General features: G+C 39.6%; 4 protein-coding genes across 4 annotated transcripts; 2 read left to right on the top strand and 2 right to left on the bottom strand.

Annotated features, from left to right (window-relative positions):
- Positions 1–1181: 1181 nt before the first annotated feature.
- On the top strand, positions 1182–2338 carry LOC145697741 (aquaporin-9-like). Its single transcript, XM_081774953.1, has 6 exons — positions 1182–1507; positions 1551–1735; positions 1783–1878; positions 1922–2071; positions 2116–2208; positions 2252–2338. The coding sequence occupies exons 1-6, from the start codon at positions 1215–1217 to the stop codon at positions 2329–2331; spliced, it is 897 nt and encodes a 298-aa protein (XP_081631079.1). The 5' UTR covers positions 1182–1214; the 3' UTR covers positions 2332–2338.
- Positions 2339–4172: 1834 nt separating this feature from the next.
- LOC145697739 (uncharacterized) lies at positions 4173–14865 on the bottom strand. Its single transcript, XM_081774952.1, has 10 exons — positions 14503–14865; positions 12634–12726; positions 12063–12250; positions 11246–11538; positions 6844–6995; positions 6362–6554; positions 6158–6316; positions 5953–6114; positions 5400–5692; positions 4173–4563 (listed from the first exon to the last, which is right to left on the bottom strand). The coding sequence occupies exons 1-9, from the start codon at positions 14599–14601 to the stop codon at positions 5466–5468; spliced, it is 1566 nt and encodes a 521-aa protein (XP_081631078.1). The 5' UTR covers positions 14602–14865; the 3' UTR covers positions 4173–4563; positions 5400–5465.
- A 61-nt stretch (positions 14866–14926) lies between these two features.
- LOC145697371 (uncharacterized) lies at positions 14927–15491 on the top strand. The gene is made up of 3 exons (XM_081774563.1): positions 14927–15018; positions 15059–15169; positions 15217–15491. Exons 1-3 carry the CDS (start codon positions 14931–14933, stop codon positions 15459–15461), a joined length of 444 nt encoding a protein of 147 aa, XP_081630689.1. The 5' UTR covers positions 14927–14930; the 3' UTR covers positions 15462–15491.
- A 4798-nt stretch (positions 15492–20289) lies between these two features.
- On the bottom strand, positions 20290–22769 carry LOC145700021 (protein transport protein Sec61 subunit alpha-like 1). Its single transcript, XM_081777288.1, has 9 exons — positions 22605–22769; positions 22008–22258; positions 21480–21931; positions 21207–21406; positions 20963–21112; positions 20808–20920; positions 20668–20759; positions 20527–20622; positions 20290–20484 (listed from the first exon to the last, which is right to left on the bottom strand). The coding sequence occupies exons 1-8, from the start codon at positions 22677–22679 to the stop codon at positions 20528–20530; spliced, it is 1428 nt and encodes a 475-aa protein (XP_081633414.1). The 5' UTR covers positions 22680–22769; the 3' UTR covers positions 20290–20484; position 20527.
- Positions 22770–22941: the final 172 nt, after the last annotated feature.

The following is a 22941-nucleotide window of genomic DNA, read 5'->3' as shown; positions in this document are numbered from 1 at the left end:
CCTAAAATCGTAAGGCCCGTCCAATGTCATGTTCAGACAAGGATTGATGTCGAGTTCGGATGTTTCCGGAAGAAAGGATTTTCGACAACTAAACAACCTTAGAGTCAGAGATCTAAGCTTTAGTCTCTTACATAAATTGAAGATCTCTTTCAAAATTTTGAAAATTCGTCATTTTGGTAGAAAAAAAAATAATTTTATTTTTTGACAGAAATGATAATTTTCTTTTTCTTCTCCAGCAAATCTTCTCGAAAAGAAGAAGACATGGACAGCACCTCGAATTCGTATCCACAAGCTGCTCTGATGATAAGAAACATGAGATAGGACGAGATGTACAGAAGCCCAAGCACTGTCAAATACAGAAGATACCAGAGCGACTGAATCAATAGATATAAAAATACAAGAAAACTAGTCTTACTATCGGATCATCATCTTGCGGCCACATTTACTCTCAACTAAAGTTTTGAAAAATGAAGAATTCGCGGAGATCAACATCCATTAGCAGCATTGATTTTTGATGATTTAAACAGCGGTCAGAATTTTTGAAGCGCACTTTATCAAGCTAAAATGATAGAAAAAAGTGTCGTTCTTCGTTTTTTCTTGAGAAGAAAATGCCAAGTTAGGGCTTCTTCTTCTCAATCGTTGACGAGAAGACTAGAAGAATGAGGTGTCATAACAAGCGCGATTAATGAAAATAAAATGCAGCTGGTGTTGATATCTCCTCGGGCTGCTGAGCTCGAAGTCCGTTAAAGGATAAGGGCAATCTGTTTATGTCTTGGTATGTAACGCTTGTCGCACCCGCTCGGTCAATCAATGTTACGCCGTTCCATGGCGTCATCTTTTGCGCTCCCGCACTTGCTCAATTATTGTTAGTTTTCGAACAAAAACGAAGGTTGAACTTAAAATATGCCAATATGGGAGAGGAGCTATTCGCATTTTTTTATTTGCTTTTTGAATTCCACGCTGCATACCATTTATTTCATGCCAGTATTTGGCTCCACTTTCGAATGCACTTTACAAAATAATAAACTTGATGACCTCAATTCTCTATGCCGGGAATATTTCCGTCCAAATTTCATTTTATTCTAGAGAAGATGTCATTTGGTAAAATTTTTCTTATAGAAAATTTTTTATTCTTGGAACTCGAAGAAAGGTTGAAATCTTGATGATTATTTCTAGAGGCGCTGATCAAACAAAAATGCCGAATCTCAAATCCGATGATCCGCATCTGTCTTGCTGAATTCTTCGGCACCTTCATCCTTTGCCTCGTCGGAAACGGAGCTGTCCACGAAGGCGCTTACAAAGAGACAGGAATTTTCGCCGTCTGCTTCGCCTACGGTTTGGCCGTGGCTTTCGGAATCTACGCCTCTGCCGGTGTTTCTGGAGGACATGTGAATCCAGCAGTGACGATTGCGATGGCGACGTTGGGGAGACTCGGAAAAACAGCGGGAGAAAATGCCGTTATGTTTCTCCTTTATTCGATTTCGCAGATCATGGGGGCGTTTTTGAGGTAAGATTCTATTAAAAATTTGGTATCTAAATAACCGTTCAAGTTGTTTCTTCGTTTACGGTGCATACAAGGCCGAGGAAGAGTATTTGACCTCGAACAAGAATCTTTCTTCGCATGATTTGACCGGATTTTACGCTACTTGGCCGACGGGAGATTTCGAGATTTCAGCTGGAAATCTTTTCTTTGACCAGGTTATTGGTACTTGGATCCTTATTACAGGACCGGCTCTCTTCTGACATAAAAATACAAATAATTCCATCTCGACAAAAAAAAAGAACCGCTCAAAGTCATCTTCAGCGTCACTGACAACCGAAATGCCAATCCTGGTGGAGCTGCCCCACTTCTTATTGGCCTAGCTGCTTGTACAATCGGTAGGAGCTCTCAAAGATCTTTCTATACAGTCAATATTCCTAGGTTTGTCATACGGAGCAAATGGTGGTGGAGCCATCAATCCTGCCCGAGATCTTGGCCCACGACTTTTCTCACTGATCATGTACGGAACCGAAGCTATCGCAGGTTCTGGGCACTTTTTCTGGATTCCACTTGTTGCTCCTCTTGTTGGAGGTAAAAATGATGCGTAAATAAGGATTTCTTAAATTCAAATCTAGGCGTTATTGGTTCCCTTTGCTACTTATTTGTCATTTCTGCTCACTGGCCGGAAGAAGAGGAAAATGAAGAGGAGTACCAAAAAGTCAGCGATGGTGTGAGTTTCGGTCCGATTTTCTGTTTTCAAACCGGTTTTAGGACCAGTTGTAAACGAAGAAAACATCAACGTAGAAATGATCCGCACTACTTCTGAAATTCAACGACAAGAGTTCTACTAAATCTTGGCAATTTCCTTTTCAATAAAATATATGATGATGAATGTTTGTTTTATTTATTCGTACAGCATAAAAAGTATTAGTCCAAGCTCTTTACTTTTACGCTAGAATTAAATACGTTCAAAATTGCATATTTCCGAGAAAGAATCTATGATCGCAAAATTGTTGGTTCAAAATTTAAGTTATTGGGTTTTTGAATTTGTGTACATAACAGATGTCATATCTTATTCCACCAAAAATGGCTTCTGTCTTGGTCACGTGAGGGCTTTTTGAATTGGCTTCGGACAGTTAAAAGACTGGTTTTTAACGGATTTTGGGCTTCTCCCGAATTCCGGGCGGATTTGTAGTTGATTTGAAGTTTTTGAATTTTCACTCACGTGACTTGACAGGACTAAAATTGATGAAAAATGACATCGGCAGAAAAATGCCCTCGTGAGTTTGCTTCTTGTCTCAGTTTTCAAAGAAAAAGTCCGGCAAATGGATAACCAGATTTTCTATCTGCCATTTTATTGGACGATTGAATTCCAAAGGGTTAATTTTATTCAACCCTTTGTTAAAAAAAGAAAGACGAAATTGAAAATGAAAGAAATTGCTTCAGCCTTTTCTGAAGCAACGGGTTCAAGTTCAAAATTAAATTTATTTCTCTTATCAGTAAAAATTGAGCTGATAAGGGCGCCATCTTGACTTGTAAAATTTTAAATCTCGAAATAATTTTTTCAAGGCGCGAAAATTTTTTGTTGAACTTTTCTGAACCCGAAAAAGAAAAAAAATGCGAGAAAAAATATTTACAGGAAAAGGGTTTTTTTACGAACCATCAAGTGAAAAACGGGGAAACACGGATTGAGTTGGCCCACTCCGCACGTGGGGCTAAGGCACAGAAGGTGTCAAGCCGAGAGTCAATAGATGCAAGGGACCACGCCGCCGATGCGAACTCCTGCAGAGTCCAGTTCGGGGCCAAGTTTGGAGCAAGTCTCGGTGTGAGACCTTGAGTAAACAGAATCAAGGGTCACATTGAGCCCGAGATTAGGATCAAGCTCATCCTCGGATCAGCCCTAAAAATGAAGATATAGATGACCGAAAAATAGAATTTGATGAAACTACGCCCAATAGGGTAATCAGGGGCGTAGAATCCGAATCTTTGATCGAAAAAGACTTTTAATGACAAATAAGCCACGGGCAGTAATCTTTAGAACAATTACTGCCCTTAATTTCTGAAAGTATTTCCTAGTTCCGGAGAGGCTCATTTCTTATGAGAGCAGTATTTGTTGTAAAGATTACTGCCCTTGGTTATCTAGTATTTTCTGGATCCTGAGCGTCATTTTTTTGAAGTTCTTTTATTAAATCTTTTCCTTAATTAGTTATTTGTTCTATCAGCTGCTTGATAAAAGTTTGTCAATCTTAATTGCTTCCGATTTGAAAATTAAAAAGACAGTTGCGACATATAACTTGCAGCTAAAGACTCAAACAGAAGGCAGAAAAAGGGCAGTAATTGTTGTAAAGATTCCTGCCCTTGGCTCATTTGACATTAAAAGTCTTTTTCGACCAAAGATTCGGATTCTACGCCCCTGATTACCGTCTATGGCGTAGTTTCATCAAATTTTATTTTTGGTCGTCTTTATCTTCACTTTAAGGTCTTATCCGGAGATGAGCTTGATCCTGATCTCGCGCTCAATGTGACCTTTGATTCTGTTTACTGAAGGTCCCACACCGGGACTTGCTCCAAACTTTGCCCGGAACCGTACTCTGCAGGAGTTCGCCCCGGCGGCGTGGTCCCTTGCATCTATTGACTCTCGGCTTGACACCTCCTGTGCCTTGGCCCCACGTGCGGAGTGGGCCAACTCAATCCGTCGTCTGCCTTGAAAAACCAGGTTTTTCTAGCGATTCGCGCAAAAAGAAAACTTTGAGAAAACTGTCGACTTTCGGCGAAAACGATCACGTGGCTAATTTTTCAGTCAAAACTTCTTGATTTTTAAGAAAAGCCTTTCCAAGCTCGGCATAATCAACTCTTTTCTGCCTTTACTTGGAATTATGGACCGATTTGAAACTTTGAAATATTCGAAAAAAAAATCTGAATATTTCAAAAATTGAGGAGAAAGAAAGAATATTTACAGATAGAGGAATATTTTGTGTGTTTTTGTTTGAGAACATTTTGTACTCTGAGGTCGAAGATGTTGAAGATTATGGCAGCAGCGGGTCGGGAGCAGGAGAAGGAATGGACGAGATTCAGGCGTTTTTCTGTACAGTGCTTTGTCAAGGGTTTTTTTGGAAGACAATGATACTGTAGGCCCTTATTTTGTTGTTGAAAATAAAAATAACCGAAAAATCAGTTGGGCAAGAAACAAAGGGCGCCATGTTTTTCCTTGCGTTTTTGTGTAAAACAGGTTCCCACAATTCCAGGAGCTTTGCAAGACGCTCCAGAGCGAGAGTCCTCAAGTGGAGCCAATTTGTCCCTGCTGGACGTACAAGAGAAAAATGGGGATGACGAGCTTGTTGTTGCATCAACTGAGATAAGACTACCTTGCTGCTGGAAAAAGTGTTCAAAAATGATAGTTCTGATAAAGATGCGTCGAGACTGACGTGGTTTGATTGTTTTAGAGTGGCTGAGGCCGCGAATAAGGGAGATACCCTTAAGATTATAATGGATCTTAAGGAGGTAGCACTTGAAAAACAACAATTTTATAGAGCAAATTTCTTCAAATCTTTATGTTTTACCGTGATAAAATTGGTTTTAAAAGATGGTCACTTGTGACTCTCTATTTGAGGGTGATACCCTTAAATAAGTACCAACTTTCAAAAATACAATCAAATTTGGCATTTTCGAGCGGGAAAGTTATCTTCGTAAGCGTTTTTTTTTATTCGAAAACTGAAAGTTGAAACGCTCGAAAAACTGGGAGGTGTAATTATTGCGACCACAAAAGAAAAGGATAATTTCAGGGGAGTAGAATTAAAAAACGATCACTTGAGCGGTTCATTTCACGTTCTAAGTGCATTTTAAGTTCTTTCTGATGCTTCCCAGAAAACAACTGCAATTTTCCAAAAACAAAAACAACTAGAGCTCGATACACATCTACGTCTTAAACCCTTTTCCCTTGAATTTTCTCGTTGAACATGATTCTAGCGCAAAACAAATCCCGCGTTTAGGAATTCTGAATTTGTCGAATTCCGAAATCCGCCGGCGTCTTCTGCGCTAGTTGAATCTGCTCCATCGCTAGCCGCTTTTTCTCCTCTTCCACCTTTGAGTACAGTGCGGCGTGACTGTAGTTGGGACTGGCTGGGCCAAAGTCCTCTACTAGCTTGATCACGGACATTTCGTTGAAATACTTGTCATCCAGGATTCGCTCCTTTCGTACATTAGCCGACCAGCCTGAAATTTAATTTGAGCCAATCAAAAATCAGTATTTCCTTTTACGCCCAATCAAAAACGAATATCTTTCGAAAAAATTATGAAAAAATTTTCTAAATTTTTTGTGTTTTTTCGGTCGATTTTAGAGAAATTTTTTTAGAAAAAAAAAATTTGAATAATTTTGAGCCGAAATCGAACTCGTGAAATTGATAATGTCATAAAATCTGATCTAATGCGCGAATTTTGTCCAATTTTTTCGTTTTCTGAAAATCGCTTGTTACCTGAAAGCTCCGAAAAAAGCAGATAATCCCCTCGGTAGGCGATTTCCTGCTCAACTAGACTTATCACTTCGGACTTGAAATCTCCCAGAACACCACAGTTGCCGTAGTTTTCTTCGAGATATTTAGTCGTGTCTAGTGTACTGACGATTTTGATGTTCCAGCCTGAAAAAAAATTAAGAAAAGGGCTTGATAAAGGGGGCTTTACCTTCTCCCTCCAAGATCTTTTCAGCAAGATTCATGACTTCACGAATATTTCGCGCTTCAGACGGGGGCGACGAGACATAGATAACGGAGGATCTCGGTGGGAGGCCTGAGATAAAGGCGCCAGTTTGCAAGATAAAACGAGATAGCGCAAGGGCAAGACCTGAATAATAAATTAAGCTTCCATCTTTTCCTCCTTTCATCTTACCCTTTGAGCCAGTTTTTTCTAAAATTTCGCAGACTTCTCCTTTTCGTCCTTTCTGCGGCCGAGCACAGACATTTGACCACTCAATCGCGTCGTATCTGTAATGCATCGCAACGTATGGTCCATTGAGTTGTTCCTCCATGAACCGAGTGGTCATTTGTCGAATGTACTCTGGCTTTCGGGTGTGTTGGACGATCTTAAATTCATTATTAGAATTTATCAACCTTGAGCTTTACTAATTAGAGGCGGCTTTTTATGCAATTAAAAAGAGTCGATTATATAGATTTGACTCAAAGCAAAGAATTTGTGTATAAATATAGATACATTTGGAGTATTTTCCACAAAACAGGATCATTTCCAGTAGACACTCGGCTTTTTATGGTAAGGGGAAATTGCTAAAAACGAAAAACAAATTGGGAAATAACTGAATAGCGCCGCCTTGTGCCGCCCAGTGCCGCCCGATTATGATTATTCTGGAAAGTTACCTGATAGAAGAACTGCTCGCCGCTGGTGAGAGGGGTATCTTTTGCTGACCAAACAACGGGATATTTGTAGTTGTTGAATGGAAACAACCAGGTGGCACAGGTATCAGTCGAGTTGTATTCACTCTGCAAAGTGTCTGAGCGATAACTTTCGCCTGTTTCAACAACAAACGAGGTTTAATTGATCAATTCAACAGGAGAGCTACTCTTAATTATAGTTTGATTCTAAAATACTGTGATTTTTCAATCAGAAATCATTGAAAAAATGAATCTTTTGCTAAATATAATCACTTTTTACGAGGCGAAAGGCTCGAGATAGCATCGTGAAGATCGATAATCCCGTTTATTTTATGAAAATCGAATTAGCACTTGAAAGTTTATTTAGAAAAAATGCTCGCTGAGCGGACCGATAGAGATTACATGATCACGATTTGACGGATTTTCGTTCATCCAAATTTTTATTCCTCAATTATTTTTCTCTTGGAGCTCAAAATGGGCCAGCATGACTTAAGGATATAAGCTATGAATTTGAACTTTCGTAGCGCCTAAATGCGTAGTAGGATCATTTTCATTTCAAAAGCAATCCTGCCTAAAAATGCACGCAAAACTCAAATATGGTACTTTTAAAAATAAATTTATTGAAAATTTTCCTTTTAGAGCGATTTCAAATCTTACTCTCTCGATTTCTCGAAATTTTTCCATTGAATTGCTGAAACTAAACCGTGTCTTTTATTTCGATGATGTTAAGCTAGAAAATTGACGGGCTTTTATTTCAAAACTCTTTCGAATTTTTATTATAGCGTTTCCTCTTTCTTGCTCGTGTTTTTCTTCTTTTTGTGCTTTTTCGCTTGCAACCAATCAGAGCGCTCCGCTCAACCGCGCCACTCTCACGGAAAAGAGGAGTCGAGAGAGCGAGCGCCCAGCGCGCCGCTTTTACACTATTCACGCGCTTGGTAAACCTCATGGAAATGGCTCTAAAATCGGTTTCGGTCAGAATTAGGGAAAACTGATCCGTCAATTTTGTAGATAAGGGTTAAGAGAAGTTATTTATCGAAAAAACTGGACCGATTTAGTGGGAAAAATTCGAGGAATCGAGAGAGTAAGATTTGAAATCGCTCTAAAAGGAAAATTTTCAGTAAAATTTTTTAAAAATACCATATTTGACTTTTGCGTGCATTTTTAGGTAGGATTGCTTTTGAAATGAAAATGATCCTACTACGCTTTTAGGCGCTACGAAAGTTCAAATTCATAGCTTATATCCTTAAGAGGTTAAGTCAGGGGTCTAAATATCCGCCGAAATCCTAGTGCGAAAGCGAAGCGAAAGCGAACCATTTTTTCAAATTTTTTGCGAAGCGAAAGCGAAGCGAATTTTTCGCCCATGTGCGAAGCGAAAGCGAAGCGAAATATCCTCGAAAATTGCGAAAAAAGCGAAAATTTTTCGCTTGAATTGAAACGCATTCTCTGGCAAGAATCTTTAGCAATCAGCCACTCAAAAGCGAAGATTATTTCAAAAACCTATTTTTGGGGCATAAAATTACAAAAATCTGTTACTGTACTTTTTCAGCTCGTCAATATATGCCGAATGGTGGGTCTAACTGTTGATATTTCAAGTTAGTAATAAACTCGATATCAGGGGTGACCGTTCGGGCATCGGGAAGTCGGGGAAAACGGACAATTTTCGGGCAAAATGTGCTCGGCCGGGCATTCGGACGGCTCAGCCCCTTAAATTTGGCCGGGCAAAAGCGGGCATTTCGGGCAAATTCGGCACTTTCGGGAATTCAGCGCTTTCGGGCAGTTGGTTAAGCCCGCGCCGAGGTAAATTCTTAAATTTCGCATTTTTACAACTATTTTCGCTCTCTTGCTCCTCTAACTGAATCAAAAGCCTCTCGAAACTTATTTTTCTAGCCCTTATCTCTTGAAAATCCCATCACCAGCTCGACTGTGCATTCGGACGGCGCGACTCTTGGCCCTTGATTTCGGCCGGGCATAATCCGAATTTCGGATGCCCAATCGACGTTTTCTTGCCCGAATGGTCACCCTTGATCGATAGGAGATGAGATCATCTTCGATTCTTGATAAGCCCTGTTCATAAAGATCATTCAGGGGTCTAAATTCGCAGTGCGAATTCGCTTTATTGCGAAGCGATGCGAAGCGAAGCGAATTCGCTTTCGCTTCGCTTCGCACTGGAGAGCAGAATTCGCTTCGCTTTCGCTTCGCAAAAATTCCCAAATTTTCGCATAAATTTTCGCACAGCAAGCGACTTTGCTATTCGGAAGATTCTTTATCAAAGAGTTGGAAAAGGGCATTATTGATGCCGTTATTAATTCAAGTTTTCTCAGTCTTGTGAAGACGAGTCTAATGGTGGGTCTAACTCTCAATAATTCCAAGGATTGACTGGTTATCAAGCTGGTCCTACCCCGGAAAACACGGTGTCACCAGCCTTTTTTATTGTAAGTATGCTAGAATATTTTTTGAATGATCAGAATGATCTTTATGAACAGGGCTTATCTAGAATCGAAGATGATCTCATCTCCTATCGAGCAAGGGTGCCCATTCGGGCAAGAAATCGTCGATAGATAAGGGCTAGAGAAATAAGTTTCTAGAGGCTTTTGATTTAGTTAGAGGAGCAAGAGAGCAAAAATAGTTGTAAAGAATGCGAAAGTTAAGAATTTTTCTCGGCGCGGGCTTAACCAACTGCCCGAAAGCGCTGAATTCCCCGAAAGTGCCGAAATTGCCCAAATGCCCGAATGCCCGCTTTTGCCCGGTCAAACTTAAGGGGCTGAGCCGTCCGAATGCCCGGCCGAACACATTTTGCCCGAAAATCGTCCGTATTCCCCGACTTCCCGATGCCCGAACGGTCACCTCTGCTATCGAGTTTATTACTAACTTGGAATTATCATCAGTAAGACCAACCATTCAACTTATATTGACGAGCTGAAAAAAGTACAGTAACAGATTTTTTTGTAATTTTCTGCCCCGAAAATAGGTTTTTGAAATCATCTTTGCTTTTGAGTGGCTGATTGCTAAAGATTCTGGCCAGAGAATGCGTTTCAATTCAAGCGAAAAAATTTTCGCTTTTTTTCGCAATTTTCAATGATATTTCGCTTCGCTTTCGCTTCGCACATGGGCGAAGAATTCGCTTCGCTTTCGCTTCGCAAAAAATTTGAAAAAATGGTTCGCTTTCGCTTCGCTTTCGCACTAGGATTTCGGCTGATATTTAGACCCCTGGATCATTCTGATCATTCAAAAAATATTCTAGCTTATTTACAATAAAAAAGGGTGGTGACAACGTGTTTTCCGGGGTAAAACCAGCTTGATAACCAGTCAATCCTTGGATTTATTGAGAGTTAGACCGGATACACGACGTTTTCAGCATACCGACGTTTTCAGCAATCTACGTTTTCAGCAAACCGACGAATTCAGCGGCGCTGAAAACGTCGTTATGCTGAAAACGTCGGTTTGCTGAAAACATCGTTTTTCACCTGAAAACGCGTGGGCGTTTGCCGGAACGAAATTTTCAAACCAAATGGATCTAAAGGCGAGGTTCTCGCAATTTAATTGGCTAGTTAATAGTTTAAAAGCATTTCTAAATGAGTCATTAAGAATGCATTATTTAGAAAACGTTATTATGCATTATTTAGAAAAAAGTAAGAATTAGCTAAATTACTTCCTAATACATTATTATCATAATAATCATTAGTCACTATAAATCACCAGAAAGTTTACAGTATAAACGTATTATCAAGTTTCGTGAATCTGTTTTAAAACAATGAAAATAATGATAAATCAATATTGAAAAAGATAAAAATAATAATTTTATTAAATATAATCTTTTGTAAATGATTCATTAATATTACATCGATTTTATGTTATTTTACGATTTACGGAAATATCGTTTACAGATGTAGTTTGATAAAATGATTGCCTCTCTAAACGCCCACGCGTTTTCAGGTGAAAAACGACGTTTTCAGCAAACCGACGTTTTCAGCAAACCGACGAATTCAGCGGCGCTGAAAACATCGTTATGCTGAAAACGTCGGTTGCTGAAAACGTCGGTATGCTGAAAACGTCGTGTATCCAGTTAGACCCACCATTAGACTCGTCTTGACAAGACTGAGAAAACTTGAATTTATAACGGCATCAATAATGCCCCTCTCCAACTCTTTGATAAAGAATCTTCCGAACAGCAAAGTCGCTTGCTGTGCGAAAATTTATGCGAAAATTTGGGAATTTTTGCGAAGCGAAAGCGAAGCGAATTCTGCTCTCCAGTGCGAAGCGAAGCGAAAGCGAATTCGCTTCGCTTCGCATCGCTTCGCAATAAAGCGAATTCGCACTGCGAATTTAGACCCCTGGTTAAGTCTGATGTTTAGCATCATTTAAATTTTGCTCTGGGATAACTAAGCACCTTTAAAAATTGTCGAAACATTCCTGAACTGCATTCCCGCTCCACTGAGCTTCGGGCTTTTTGGACTTGGCATCGAGTCGGCCAAAAACGGTTTTTCAAGAAAGTCGCTGCTTTGGGCTTCGTCTCGTCTCAGCACTTCCATCTGGGTCGCTTTTTCAAAGGCGGAAATCCGTTTTACTCGCTCCTGCATTGGAAACGAGTCATCTGGCTTTTGGTAAATTCCGCGCGCAGAAAACACGACGTCAGCTTGGCGACAGGTCAGAGACTCGGTGAATCCAATCGAAATCAGCTTTCTGAATAAATTTCATTATTTATGATCTTTGATTAAAAACGCGAGAATTTCCAATTTTAAGTGAGCTTCTTTCACTGTCAACTTGTGTAATCGAATTTTTGATTCACGAAAACCAGAATTACACTCGCCACGTGCAAAAACTTTGCGAGCACTTGTTTCTGCGGCTCATTCCTTCAAACAGGAGAATTCGAAACATGAGATCACAAAAAGAGCTTGGTAATATCTCATGACAAAGATTTTAAAGGAAGAGGAGGCTGGACTCGGCAACCTGTGTAGAAAACCTTAGTCAGGGTCTAGAAGAGCTCAAATGAAAAGCCGCGTAGCGGCTATTTTGAAAACGAAGCCGCAAAGCGGCTTCGCAAATATGTTAAAAAAACTCTGGCGAAGCCGCTTTGCGGCTTCGTTTTTAAAAAAGCCGCTACGCGGCTTTTCATTTGAGCTCTGTTAGACCCTGACTCAGGTTTTTTATCGATAAAAAACTCTTATTGATAAATTGCTTGTTCATCATATTTTTTGTTTATTTACCTCAGTTCTGGAATATCAAGTCTGACATCAACAGGTACAGGTTTGTCTCCTCCAATCGGGTCCGAATTGTGCGTCAGAAACGGCGGGAGCAGAAGAGTTCTGTTCAATCGAATGGCAACTCCGATTGACTCCCTTAGTCCTTGAAGCTGGCTCGACGGACCCCAAATGTAAACAGGCGTAATGAATAGCTTCGAATGGGATTAAAAATGATGTGAAAATTGAGAGTGATGAAAAGGGATGAGATTTCAGGCGGGAAAATTAATCCACATCGCTCATAAAAACGTGGATATGGATTTTCAGATTATGCCTTCATGAAAAAAATTGCAAAAAATGCATAGAAAATTGTCTAAAAATGGTCTTGAGAACAAAACGCTTTTGCAAATTTCGTCTCGAAACTAGCAATTTTCGAATAAATCGCAGCCCCGTGAAGGTCAATTGGCAATTTACAAAAAGAAAAGTATAACTCTTGAAACGTGGCCTCCAAATTTTGTTAGAAAAAGTTCATCCCTTTTTAATGGCACCGAAATACATCTGCTTTGATAAGGAAATTTGCGTGTGTTCTAATCCGCGCCTTGGGATTGAGTTTGTAAAGTGGCTCTACTTGATCGTTGGTGCTTCTTTGGTCGATAGTCGGGCAGCTTGACTCCGCCAGGTCCGATTCTGAAGCCGCAGGTTTCGACAAAACCGCTACTGAGTGTTTTTAACATTCTTGCGCAACTCGCGCTTAGAACCTTTTCTTACAACTTAAAAAATAAGGAGAAAAATGAACTTTTCGAAATTAAAATTTTTCTAATTTTTTTTAATTTAATAATTTGTTATAATTTTTTGAATAAAATGATCTGATTGGCGCAAAAAAAATTTTATTTTTGAAACGAAAATCTTCAATTTTCGGCTTAAAATTTCAATTTTTTTTTATTGAACCAACACTTTCAGCGCTAAATTACCAACCCTAATTGCCAAATAATTATGTAACTTAATACAGCCGGCTTTAGTGTTCTGAATAACGTGTGACGTTACTTTTTTCCGTGAAAAAAAGACAGTGAAATCGCCCGCGGCCGCCCAACTCTGACTTTACTCTACTTGGTTCGGCGCCAAATATTTTGAAGAACCGGTTGTAAAACTCAAGCACTTCAGATATTTGACATGCATTCCGCCCAAGAAATTTCATAAATACGGCCCATTTTTCTTAAGTGGCCACTATCAGTTGACAATTTTAGAATCGCCTGTAATGTATACAGATATATACAGGAATAATTTAAAAGCTCTTATTCTGCTTTAAGGGGACAACCTTTGATTTCCCCAATGATCGTAAAATTAGGGAAATCGAAGGTAGCACCCTTAAAATTTGTCAATAATAACAGCTTTAAATCAAGAAGCCGCTTGCGGCTTCGAGCTAAAAATGAAAAAAGCCGCGCATAGCGCGGCTATTACAATTTTTGCTCAAAGCCGAAAGCGGCTTATCGATTGTCAGCTGTTTTTTATTGACAAATTTGAATTTTCTCAAATTCGTTTGTCAAAAAGGTTCAAGAGACGTGGAATTGAAAAGAAAACGGGCGGGTCAATCAAGAGCTTCCGGAGAGGCTTAATCATTTGCCCAAAAAAGTCACGAGTGGATCCAAGCGGATTATATTATTTCGTCATGACAAGGCCCAGCTCAAAAGTTTTTTTAAAAAAATAAAGACGACTTTATCTTTTTTTTCTTTTCTACGGAAAATTTATGAGTAAGCCTTCTATGACTTCGTAAAGGAATATCTAAGACCCTGCAATATTGCTCTCGTCACATTTTTTTAATAATTCTGAGTTAGATGTGAGAGCGGCGCCGATATTAAAAATTTGGAAAGGTCGGGCAATTCCGAGAACGGCGGGCCCCGAGAACAAGCACCGCGCGCACCTGACCACATTTGCAATTTCAGCTCACTTTTTATCACGCATTTGCACCCGCTCGATTTAGAAGCGACTACCAGGACAAATGAATACAAAGACACATGACTAGTACTTTGAACTTCTTCTTTTCTAGCAATCTACATTTTGTCTTAAAAAAGCTAAAATAAAAAAAGCCGATTCAAGCAGATTTTCAACCAATCAGAACCCTGGACTCGTCAGACCGGCCAATCAGAAGCCGCATAGCCGCCCACGCAAAATTTGTTGAAATTTTTTGTCCTGATACCACCCAAGATCTTTCCCATAAAACAAAGTTATCATTGTGACGCCCTTATTTGCATGATAAAAAAGTTTTGCCCTCATTCTAAAAGATTCAATCCTACTTTAAAAATTGCGAAAAAACGTCAGATTTGAACCTTTTTTTCAACCAAAAACGTGTGTTGATCTATGCATGTGTCTATTTTGCCGACAAGATACGCAAACCTCATTTCCCCTATTAGGCTATTCTTCCCTGATAATTAAATTTCCCGAAAATAATACTCGTCGAAACCGTCCCTGATAAGAGCAAGTAGTCTTTGTCGTCTATACTTCTTTCCACTGCTAGTCCACTGACTGACTGTATCATCAAAAATGCCAAAAGCATTCTTGTCTGTCTCATTTTGTTTACTGGAGTTTGACTGGAGTTGTACTTATTTCCGTTTTTTGAAGTCACAACCGCGCGTTCAAAAAAAGCTCGAAATTTTTGCCAAATGAGAAAAAGGCTTTGAAATTCTCAAGTTGCTTTTTGAATTATTTTTTTATATTTTTATTTTTTATAGAAAAAGAGGTTTAACTCCCGATATTGGGGGCGACGTTCAAAAGTACGATATCGTACGGTTTTCTGGTTGAAAAGGTCTGTTGCTGGATCAGTAATTTTTCTTTGTCTCTTATTTTCTAGAGCTCCAAGGTGTTTTGTAAAAATACATTTTGATCACTTTAGTTTTGAAGATGTCTTTTTCCACAAATCAAGGGTCGGAAGATGATCCTTGGGCTTCATATGGAAATTTTTCCTCGTATAATTATGGGGATTCATCAGGTTTACAGTTAGATTTTTATATATTTAACGCCAATTCTAGCTCAAGCCCCGGCCTTTGCTCCTTTTGAAACAGCACCTCAGGAGACAACAGAACCATATTCTCCTTTCTCTACTCCCGCTCAAACCCAACCTGAAGCGGCCCAAAATACAGGTACTTTCAAGTTGCAAACCCTTGATCCTCCTGATTGACCCTTTTAGCTGTTGATATAGAACCATCAAATCAATTCGCAGCAACGAGCCCCCCAACAGAAACAATGATTGGAGGCGCCGATGTCGAGCAAAGGCCGAAATGGAATGAATTTCTAGATCAATCAGAAGAGCCTGAAGCCCAACCCGAAGGAAATGTCTGTTTGAAGCTGTGCATATTTTTTTGTACAGCTTCTTGTTGCATGTTCGGATTATGGCTACTCATAGTTTTTATCGCCATAAGTTTGACAACATGACTGATGAAAAAATAAACGAAAATATTTTTATTACAATTTCGTCGTATTTAAAAAAGCAAAAACACAAATTATCGTCTAATTCGTTCACCAAAATTGCGAGTCTAAATTTTGAAGAACCCGTTTAGTTGACAGAACGTGAAATCAAACGTTGCCACATTGACGGCTGAAGCGCTGAAATTATCTCATAACTGCGGTCGGCTGATTTTAGCGACATCGATAAAGATTTTTTTTTTTCAAAATTGAGTTGAGCCCAAAACGATTAATTTGTGGCTGGTTTCAATTTCTAAATGGAGCGAGACTGTGAAATGATCGTTCTTTTTTACAAGTCGTAATTATGACTTTCTCTAGCGGAAGAAATATTATCAAACTAGTGCGGCTATCTTCTCACTTTCCACTCTTATCAGCGGTCTGACGGGCTCGTTTGAAATTCGATCGGCCGAGTTTCCTCTTTCAACTCTTTTATTCCAATTCTTATCGAAAAAAAATATCCATGAAGTGCTTGTTATGTAAAATTGAGATCTAAGTACTACATCAAATTTAAATTTCGGTCCACAATAACACGGTTGTACATAATTTTTGGTGAAGATCATTATTGAAGATTGAGTAAAATTACAATTAGAGTTTTGAAATTGCCCCTTTATGATGCTTTGTCGAAATCAAATTAAGTAATTCTTAGCGCTAGAAAGCCATTATCTACAATTTAATGCCTTATCTTCCAAACCGACATCCCTTTTATCCGCGCTTCTACACCGTTTTTGTGCCAACGAAACCAATGTGAATATCCGACAATCTCGAGAATGTCAAATTGCACTAGAATTGCACAAAATGAATATTCAATGTAATTTTTAATGGCAGATCTTATGGCCCGAAACTTATGGGAAACGATGGGATGAAGAAAACAATTTCAAAAGATTTGTCTTTTGCACGATAAAACTGAGAAAGCATTTAAGGTGACCGTGGTAGACGCTGGCGGTTGTTTTGAGAAGCGGTTGGAAATTGGCGGTCCGAAGTAAAGCGGAACGCGGTTTCGTACTGCTGCTTGAATACACCGGAACGAATCGACAAATTAATACTCGGCCATCAAAAATTTATTTTACCTTCTTTCGCTTTCATCTTGTCAACCGGCGTGGCTCCACCAAACTGCTGAATTTGAAGGAAAAAAAGGGATGATTGACGTGAAAATTGAAAAATCGCGAAAAAGACAAAACGAATTGATACTTTTTTGCGGTTTAGGCGTAACTCAAGAGCTCGGTTAAAATAAGTCGCTGAGCCACTCTTACGTTTCCGGATTCTGTTACCGATATAAGCCGATTTTTGACGCGAATTACTGCTCTTTGCTCAGCCCAAATGATATCAGATAAAGATTACAAGGGCTGACAGTAAGCTTTTTCACGTCATTAATACAGTTACTCCTCGATATAAAGATTGGGGTTACCCTTATTACGTTTCGAGCTAGAATCGCTTATGAGAGCATCAAAACCATTGTTATCTTCATGTACATGTATTGATATCTCAATACATGCATGCGACATTGTCAAAACCGATCTTCGCTGCGACTCGCACCTGGCGCTTCAACTTTTCTGAGATGTTGATGAGGGCTAGAGTGAGGCGATGTCAAGATTGTCAGCGCCACGCGCTCCACAAATGTTATCTTTCCCTCGTCTTCCAAAAACTCGAAAAGGACATTTATCCTTCAAACATGTCTATCGATATACGTGCGCTGCAATAATATCTCCGAGATAATATCAACCGATGCATCATATGATCCTCCATCGGCACTTTCTTGATTCTTATTTTAAGGGTATCAACCCCATAAAAACCTGTGTAGAAAATCTGAGTCAGGTAACCTGACTCAGGTTTGAAATATGCCGCGAAGCCGCAACGCGGCTTCGTTTTAGAATAAAAAAAGCCGCAGAGCGGCTTTTTATCTTTGGTCCTTAAAACCTGACTCAGGGTTTCAAAACAGGTTTTCCAGCAAAGCGGAATATACTAAAACGAGCTTGTAACGGTAGAACATGTCTATTTTTGTCCAAACATGTGGGTTAACTGAACAATTCATAACTCGAAGGTGTTGTTAAAATTCCGTTACCGGTTTCGCGACGTCCGTTACCAAACTCTCGCTACCAAAAACCGAGGAGGCCGAAGAATCAATTCCAAAAGAGCAAAACTTCATTTCCTCCGCTACCGTGGGATAAAATTTTAATCAATCAATTTTCTCCCATTTTTCGAATTTTCACCAAGAAAATCGCGTTCAACGAGAAAATGAAATTGTGGGATTGAAATTGGTTCAAGTCGAAAAATAGAAAAAAAGCGGTTAAATATTTATGAAGCAACGGAATGCTTTTGAAAGACAGGAATTCGTTCTGTGGTTTTATTGAATTGAGCATCTCTAAAAGATATTCTGGAGGCTGAGGAATTCCCTGGGGGATTTTCAAAATACCGCTATTTTTGAAAAAGCGCTTATACTTCACGTTACTTCATAAACTGAATAAACTAAGAGGGAGTGCCCGACTGCTAAAATCAAGATACAAACAAATCCAATTTTCTTTGGGTCGCCCTGATTGGGCAGGTGCAATGTTCACATTTCACAGTGTTGAATGTCAATCCCCATGTACCGCGCGGATCTGGTGATGTAATGCCCTTTACACGGGTTAAGGGTATCAACAACAAGTGAACGCTTTATTCTTGACCTCCACGTCCCGGCGCTTTGAGCAAACAAGGTATTTTCCGAAAAAAATATTGAAAAACAGCTTTTATAACATCCTATCAGATCTCTTCACGTCAACCTGAGACGAAATCCTGAGTCAGGTTCTGACTAACCCAAAAACAAAAAGCCGCGTAGCGGCTTTTTTAAGAAAAAAGCCCAAGAAAGCTTTAAAAAATAAAATTTCGCATCAAATTTGAAATTCTAGCTTTGACACTTTCCGGCTTCGATTAAAAAAAGCCGCTCCGCGGCTTTTCATTTAAGATAATTTAGACACTGACTCAGGTTTTCAAGACAGTTAACCGACCCTATTCTTGAAAAAAATGAGGAAATTCTGGGTCCGAAAAGTGGATTACCGCGATATTGCCCTGAAAAATCAAAGTTCCGTCGTTTTAATAGCATGAAAAAAAATTTACTGATCCATTCCTGAATATTCTACGACTGTCGAATGTAGCAAATTCTTCGCAGCTCTATCTAAGATCCTTTAAAATTGAAATTTTAAGATTCCGAATAAATTTCCTTATGAAATAAATTCGTCGAGTTTTTTTTTATTCTAGTTTTATGAAGATTGTAAAACTATGTATTTTTTGAATTTGAAATTTTTGAAATTGAAGTTTGATTGATTTTTTTTCTTGTCAATTTTGGTTTTGACGGGTTAAAGTTATCTCTTGGCTTGGTTGAATTCTCTTTTAAGTGAACTTGGTTGTTTGTTTGGGATTGACTTCTAGTAAAGGGAGAATTGACCACGTGATTGGTCAAAATCCACGATACTATAACAAAAAGGGAGAATATTCAAAAGATGAACTTGAGAGTGGAGAAGCAAGGGAGATCAGCGCGCAGCTAGAATCCAGCGCTCGGCAGGTGGCGCTACGACCGGGAGCTTTCTCGCGATAAAGCGGGGTATTTTTAGCGCGCGAGCGTTATCAGCGGATTTATTTTCGGGGTGGATGCTAAGAAGCTTTGTTTGTTGATTGTTAGTAAGTTTGAAAATACGTATGATTTAACAAACAAGTAAAAGAATAAAATCAGCAATTATCATTTACGATATATTAAAATTTTAGATAATGTGCAAAATAACTCAAAAAACTCATAAAATAAGGTTTTATAATTTCAATTAAAAAGACGATAATTAATTTCAGAAAGATACCTCTTTGAAAAGAAAAATGGTTTTTACCAAAAAAGTTGAACTTTAATAGCTCTAGAAATTCAACCAATCGCTAAACATATAAATGATAATTGATAATCGCTTATTATAATTTATAAAATACAAAAAATCTAATCATTGTTTGTTCAATCACACATTTTTGATTCGTGTTCTCAATTAGGAAGCGCTATTATCTTATTAGGAGTGAATATAAAAGAACCATTAAAAGTCCGTTCTCAATCAGTATTTTGCGTCAAATATCGTTAATTCAGCGTCACTGCAGTCCCATAATAAATCCAAGTGATCATTTTAGCGATAAACTTTACGGCATAATGTCAACCTTTTTTCGTCTATTCTTGTGAAATTTCTTGGCTTTTGTATTGTCCTGTCTGTCAGACAATAGCGCCACTTCCCCTAAACATCCCGTTTACAAATATTTTCCCCGAAAACAGCTCATAAAATAGGCAACGATGGACATATTTGAGAACCACCTTGCCCCTTAGGTAGTACGTTTTTGGTTGATAAGCGGACAGGAGGAATGAAGAAGATCTACTGTAGAACAACACTTGTTCGTTTTTTGCTTCTTCATTTTTACGTCTTTTGCAGCTGCCAGGCCTCGCGCATTACCGGGCACGAAAACGGACTAATTTGGCGAAATGATCTTGCACGTGAAAATGCTGGATTAAGGGGACTCGTCGTGATTTGCAAATTGAATTGTTTCAAGAGACCCATTTTTCGTAAATTCTAAATAATAAGGGAAAAGAAAGGTAATGATAAGACATTGCGTTTAAAAAATAGCGAAACGTAGAAAATGGTTTCAAATAGTCTTCGTTGTTTTCAGCCTAAGGAGGAGGTGGTCGGGATCGGAGTTCTCCTGACCAAGACTGTGACCATAACTGATAGGTAGGCTTTTCCCCATCGTTATTATAAGTCCTTTCAAACACCCTGTATTTCCTGCATAAAATAAACACGATCGCAGCTTTCAATAATAAAAATCTGTATTATCGCTCATTATTATTTGTTGAAGGTTGTCGGACAGCCTATTCAGGATTGCACATAAAGAGGAATTGATAACTAAAGTGATGAACAGAAAATGGCGTCTGTGAACACTATGAATGAAGCAGTCTGTTTTTCGAATTTTTGAATAGTTTTCTTTTTGAGTATTCTATAAATTACTAAAAGCGCAATTAGAGAATGAAGATAATGAGGTAGGTTACCTTAAAATAACATGCCGCCCATTCCACCGAGCTCCTGTTGCTCTTTGACAAAGATTTCGAAGTACTGGTAGATGATTGTAACGGCAAGAAGAATACCTGAATGTCTTTTTAATCGGAATTCTAGTGTCGCTGATATCTTACCGGTTCCGGATCCAATAGCACCAAGACCATCGGCCATGACTGAGAGGGCACCAATGCACATTCCTCCGAACCAAGCGGCAGTGGGGATGTATCTAAAACAACCAGTAAAAAGAGTGTTCAAAGGGATAAAAGGGAAGTACCGTCCGAGTTCGTGAGTCATCGAGCTTTCACGGAATCCTCGCATGACCATGCCCTGTTCCTTGAGCTGCTTGGAGACATCCTTGGGGCTGGAGCCGGAGACATCGATCCAGGTCTGAAAATAGCGTTAGAGGAATAAATGAAGGAAGAAAATTACCATGGAGAAGAAGGCGCATGATCCGAGCATGAAAATGACGTAGAGAACGGCGTGCATTGGGTCGCTAGTGACGCTCTTCCACGATTCGGGAGGAGAGAGGTAGTAGCAGAGACCGCCAGTTGGGTGAGAACCGCCTCGTCGATCTTCGGTCTAGAAAGGAAGGGTTGAGGAGGAGGAATAAAAAAACAGAAAAGCAAGCAGCTTCTCGACTTTCAGAAAGTCTTGGAAAGTGAATTTTACTTACAGCATCCCAAACGCCAAGAAGAGAGACGAAGAAGTTACCGGCGAATCGGGTTGAAAGCATCTGGGAGATGACGTAGAGGTTGGAGACAAGGGCGGACTGGAGGATGATAGGGATGTTGGAAGTGTAGAAAAGCTTGATGGGGTAGGTGGAGTACTGGCCTCGGTATCGGATGGATTTGATGGGGAGGTCAACTCGGAAACCTGAAAATATGGGTGAGTATTAGTTATTTTTGGAGGCCGAAATCCCGTTGATTTCAGTTCTTTTCGACTTTACCTTGGAAGTAGATGACGACGAGGAAAACAAGGACGGTGGCAAGGAGATTCATCAAGTTTGGCAAGTTCTGTCGGTAAAAAGCTTCGTTCAAAGCTCGGACCTTGTCCTGCTTGGTTGCCAAAAGATGGAAGAGAGCAACGACAGCGCCTTCGAATTCAGTTCCTCGGCCGACGTTGACAGTGGTGGGAGAGAAGGCCTTCCAGACGATGGTTTCGCAGATGTTGGTGGCGATGAAGAGGGAGATACCGGAGCCAAGACCGTAGCCTTTAGAGAGGAGCTCGTCGAGGAGGAGGACGATCATTCCGGCGACGAAGAGTTGGATGACGATCAAGCAGCAGATTCCAGTGCCCATTTGAGCGGGGTCACCGTACATTCCTGTCAAGACGTAGACGACAGCCTGGCCGAGGGTCATGATCATTCCAAAGAGTTTCTGGGCGCCAGAGAAAAGAGCTCTAGAAATTCATTGTTGATCCTTTTTCAGAGACTTCCTAGGAGATTGTGGGTTTTATAACTTATTTTCTGTCTTACCGTTCTTTAGGGGTATCACCAACTTCAATAATTTTAGCTCCCGCGAGCAACTGCATGATCAAACCAGAAGTGACGATGGGAGAAATACCAAGTTCCATGAGGGTACCACGATTGGAAGCGAGAATGACTCGGATCCAGTAAAAAGGATCGGCAGATTCGGAGCTCATGATTCCAAAGAGCGGGATTTGACAACAGACAAGGAAGATGAAGAGGGTAATCGCAGTCCAGAGAACTTTTTCGCGGAATTGAATCTAAAGAGAACATGATTATTGATTCGTTTTATTGAAGAAAAGGATGAGTTTTGAGAGATTTTAAGATTCCTCGGGGCAAGTCAACCGTCTGAATTTACGAGATGCCGGGATTTTTGAGGGTTTTCGAATGAAAACGTCTAATTTTAAAAGAAAAGCTAGATTCACGCTCATAACAATAGTTATTTTAGAACAGTATACTGTTGAAGCAAGAACTTTTACGAAATAAGTCGACTCCTTCGTCTAAAAATTAGTTTTAATAAATAGATCAGCAAATTTTATTATATTTCTCTATGAAAGAAAAGAAAATATTGAGGAAAATTGCTTCAATACTGATATTCGTGCTTACCCTTCTCTGAGGCTTCTCAACTTCTGGCAGGACATTGCAAAATGGCCTTATAACTTCTAAAAACTTCACCGCCATTCTTCAAATTATTGTTCTCTCTTTGTTCAGTCGCAAAAATTCAGATTTCTTGAAAAAAATTGTTGGAAAAACCGTTTTGGGCCGTTTTTTGAGCCCCGTAGCCAGAGCTGAAGCAAGCTTCGTGGATGTCGCGTTGGCAGAGAACAACGGCGCGCGCTGATTGGTTTTGGCCCGAGCGCGCGCGTAGGTGGCGACGCACACGAACTTTTTTTCAACGCGGCACTGCGCGAATGACACGTTTCACGCGAAAAAAAGAGGACCG

The sequence above is a fragment of the Oikopleura dioica genome, chromosome 2 (genome assembly GCF_907165135.1).
Source record: "Oikopleura dioica chromosome 2, OKI2018_I68_1.0, whole genome shotgun sequence".
Taxonomy (NCBI): domain Eukaryota; kingdom Metazoa; phylum Chordata; class Appendicularia; order Copelata; family Oikopleuridae; genus Oikopleura; species Oikopleura dioica.
This window is presented reverse-complemented; position numbering and strand designations above follow the sequence as displayed.

What these genes read in the sequence shown, in the direction of transcription:
- LOC145697741 (XM_081774953.1), top strand. Translation starts at nt 1,215, where the DNA reads ATGATCCGCATCTGTCTTGCTGAATTCTTCGGCACCTTCATCCTTTGC. An exon ending in ATCATGGGGGCGTTTTTGAG is followed by an intron (nt 1,508 to 1,550) that starts GTAAGATTCTAT and finishes TAACCGTTCAAG; the next exon opens with TTGTTTCTTCGTTTACGGTG. An exon ending in CCTTATTACAGGACCGGCTC is followed by an intron (nt 1,736 to 1,782) that starts TCTTCTGACATA and finishes ACAAAAAAAAAG; the next exon opens with AACCGCTCAAAGTCATCTTC.
- LOC145697739 (XM_081774952.1), bottom strand. Translation starts at nt 14,601, where the DNA reads ATGAGACAGACAAGAATGCTTTTGGCATTTTTGATGATACAGTCAGTC. An exon ending in TGTTTCGACAATTTTTAAAG is followed by an intron (nt 6,996 to 11,245) that starts GTGCTTAGTTAT and finishes TTGTTGAAACAG; the next exon opens with GCGAAAGTTATCGCTCAGAC. An exon ending in GCTTTTTTCGGAGCTTTCAG is followed by an intron (nt 5,693 to 5,952) that starts GTAACAAGCGAT and finishes ATTAAATTTCAG; the next exon opens with GCTGGTCGGCTAATGTACGA.
- LOC145700021 (XM_081777288.1), bottom strand. Translation starts at nt 22,679, where the DNA reads ATGGCGGTGAAGTTTTTAGAAGTTATAAGGCCATTTTGCAATGTCCTG. An exon ending in CATGCGCCTTCTTCTCCATG is followed by an intron (nt 20,921 to 20,962) that starts GTAATTTTCTTC and finishes CGCTATTTTCAG; the next exon opens with ACCTGGATCGATGTCTCCGG. An exon ending in ATGACTCACGAACTCGGACG is followed by an intron (nt 20,760 to 20,807) that starts GTACTTCCCTTT and finishes TGGTTGTTTTAG; the next exon opens with ATACATCCCCACTGCCGCTT.
- LOC145697371 (XM_081774563.1), top strand. Translation starts at nt 14,931, where the DNA reads ATGTCTTTTTCCACAAATCAAGGGTCGGAAGATGATCCTTGGGCTTCA. An exon ending in TAATTATGGGGATTCATCAG is followed by an intron (nt 15,019 to 15,058) that starts GTTTACAGTTAG and finishes CGCCAATTCTAG; the next exon opens with CTCAAGCCCCGGCCTTTGCT. An exon ending in TGAAGCGGCCCAAAATACAG is followed by an intron (nt 15,170 to 15,216) that starts GTACTTTCAAGT and finishes TGACCCTTTTAG; the next exon opens with CTGTTGATATAGAACCATCA.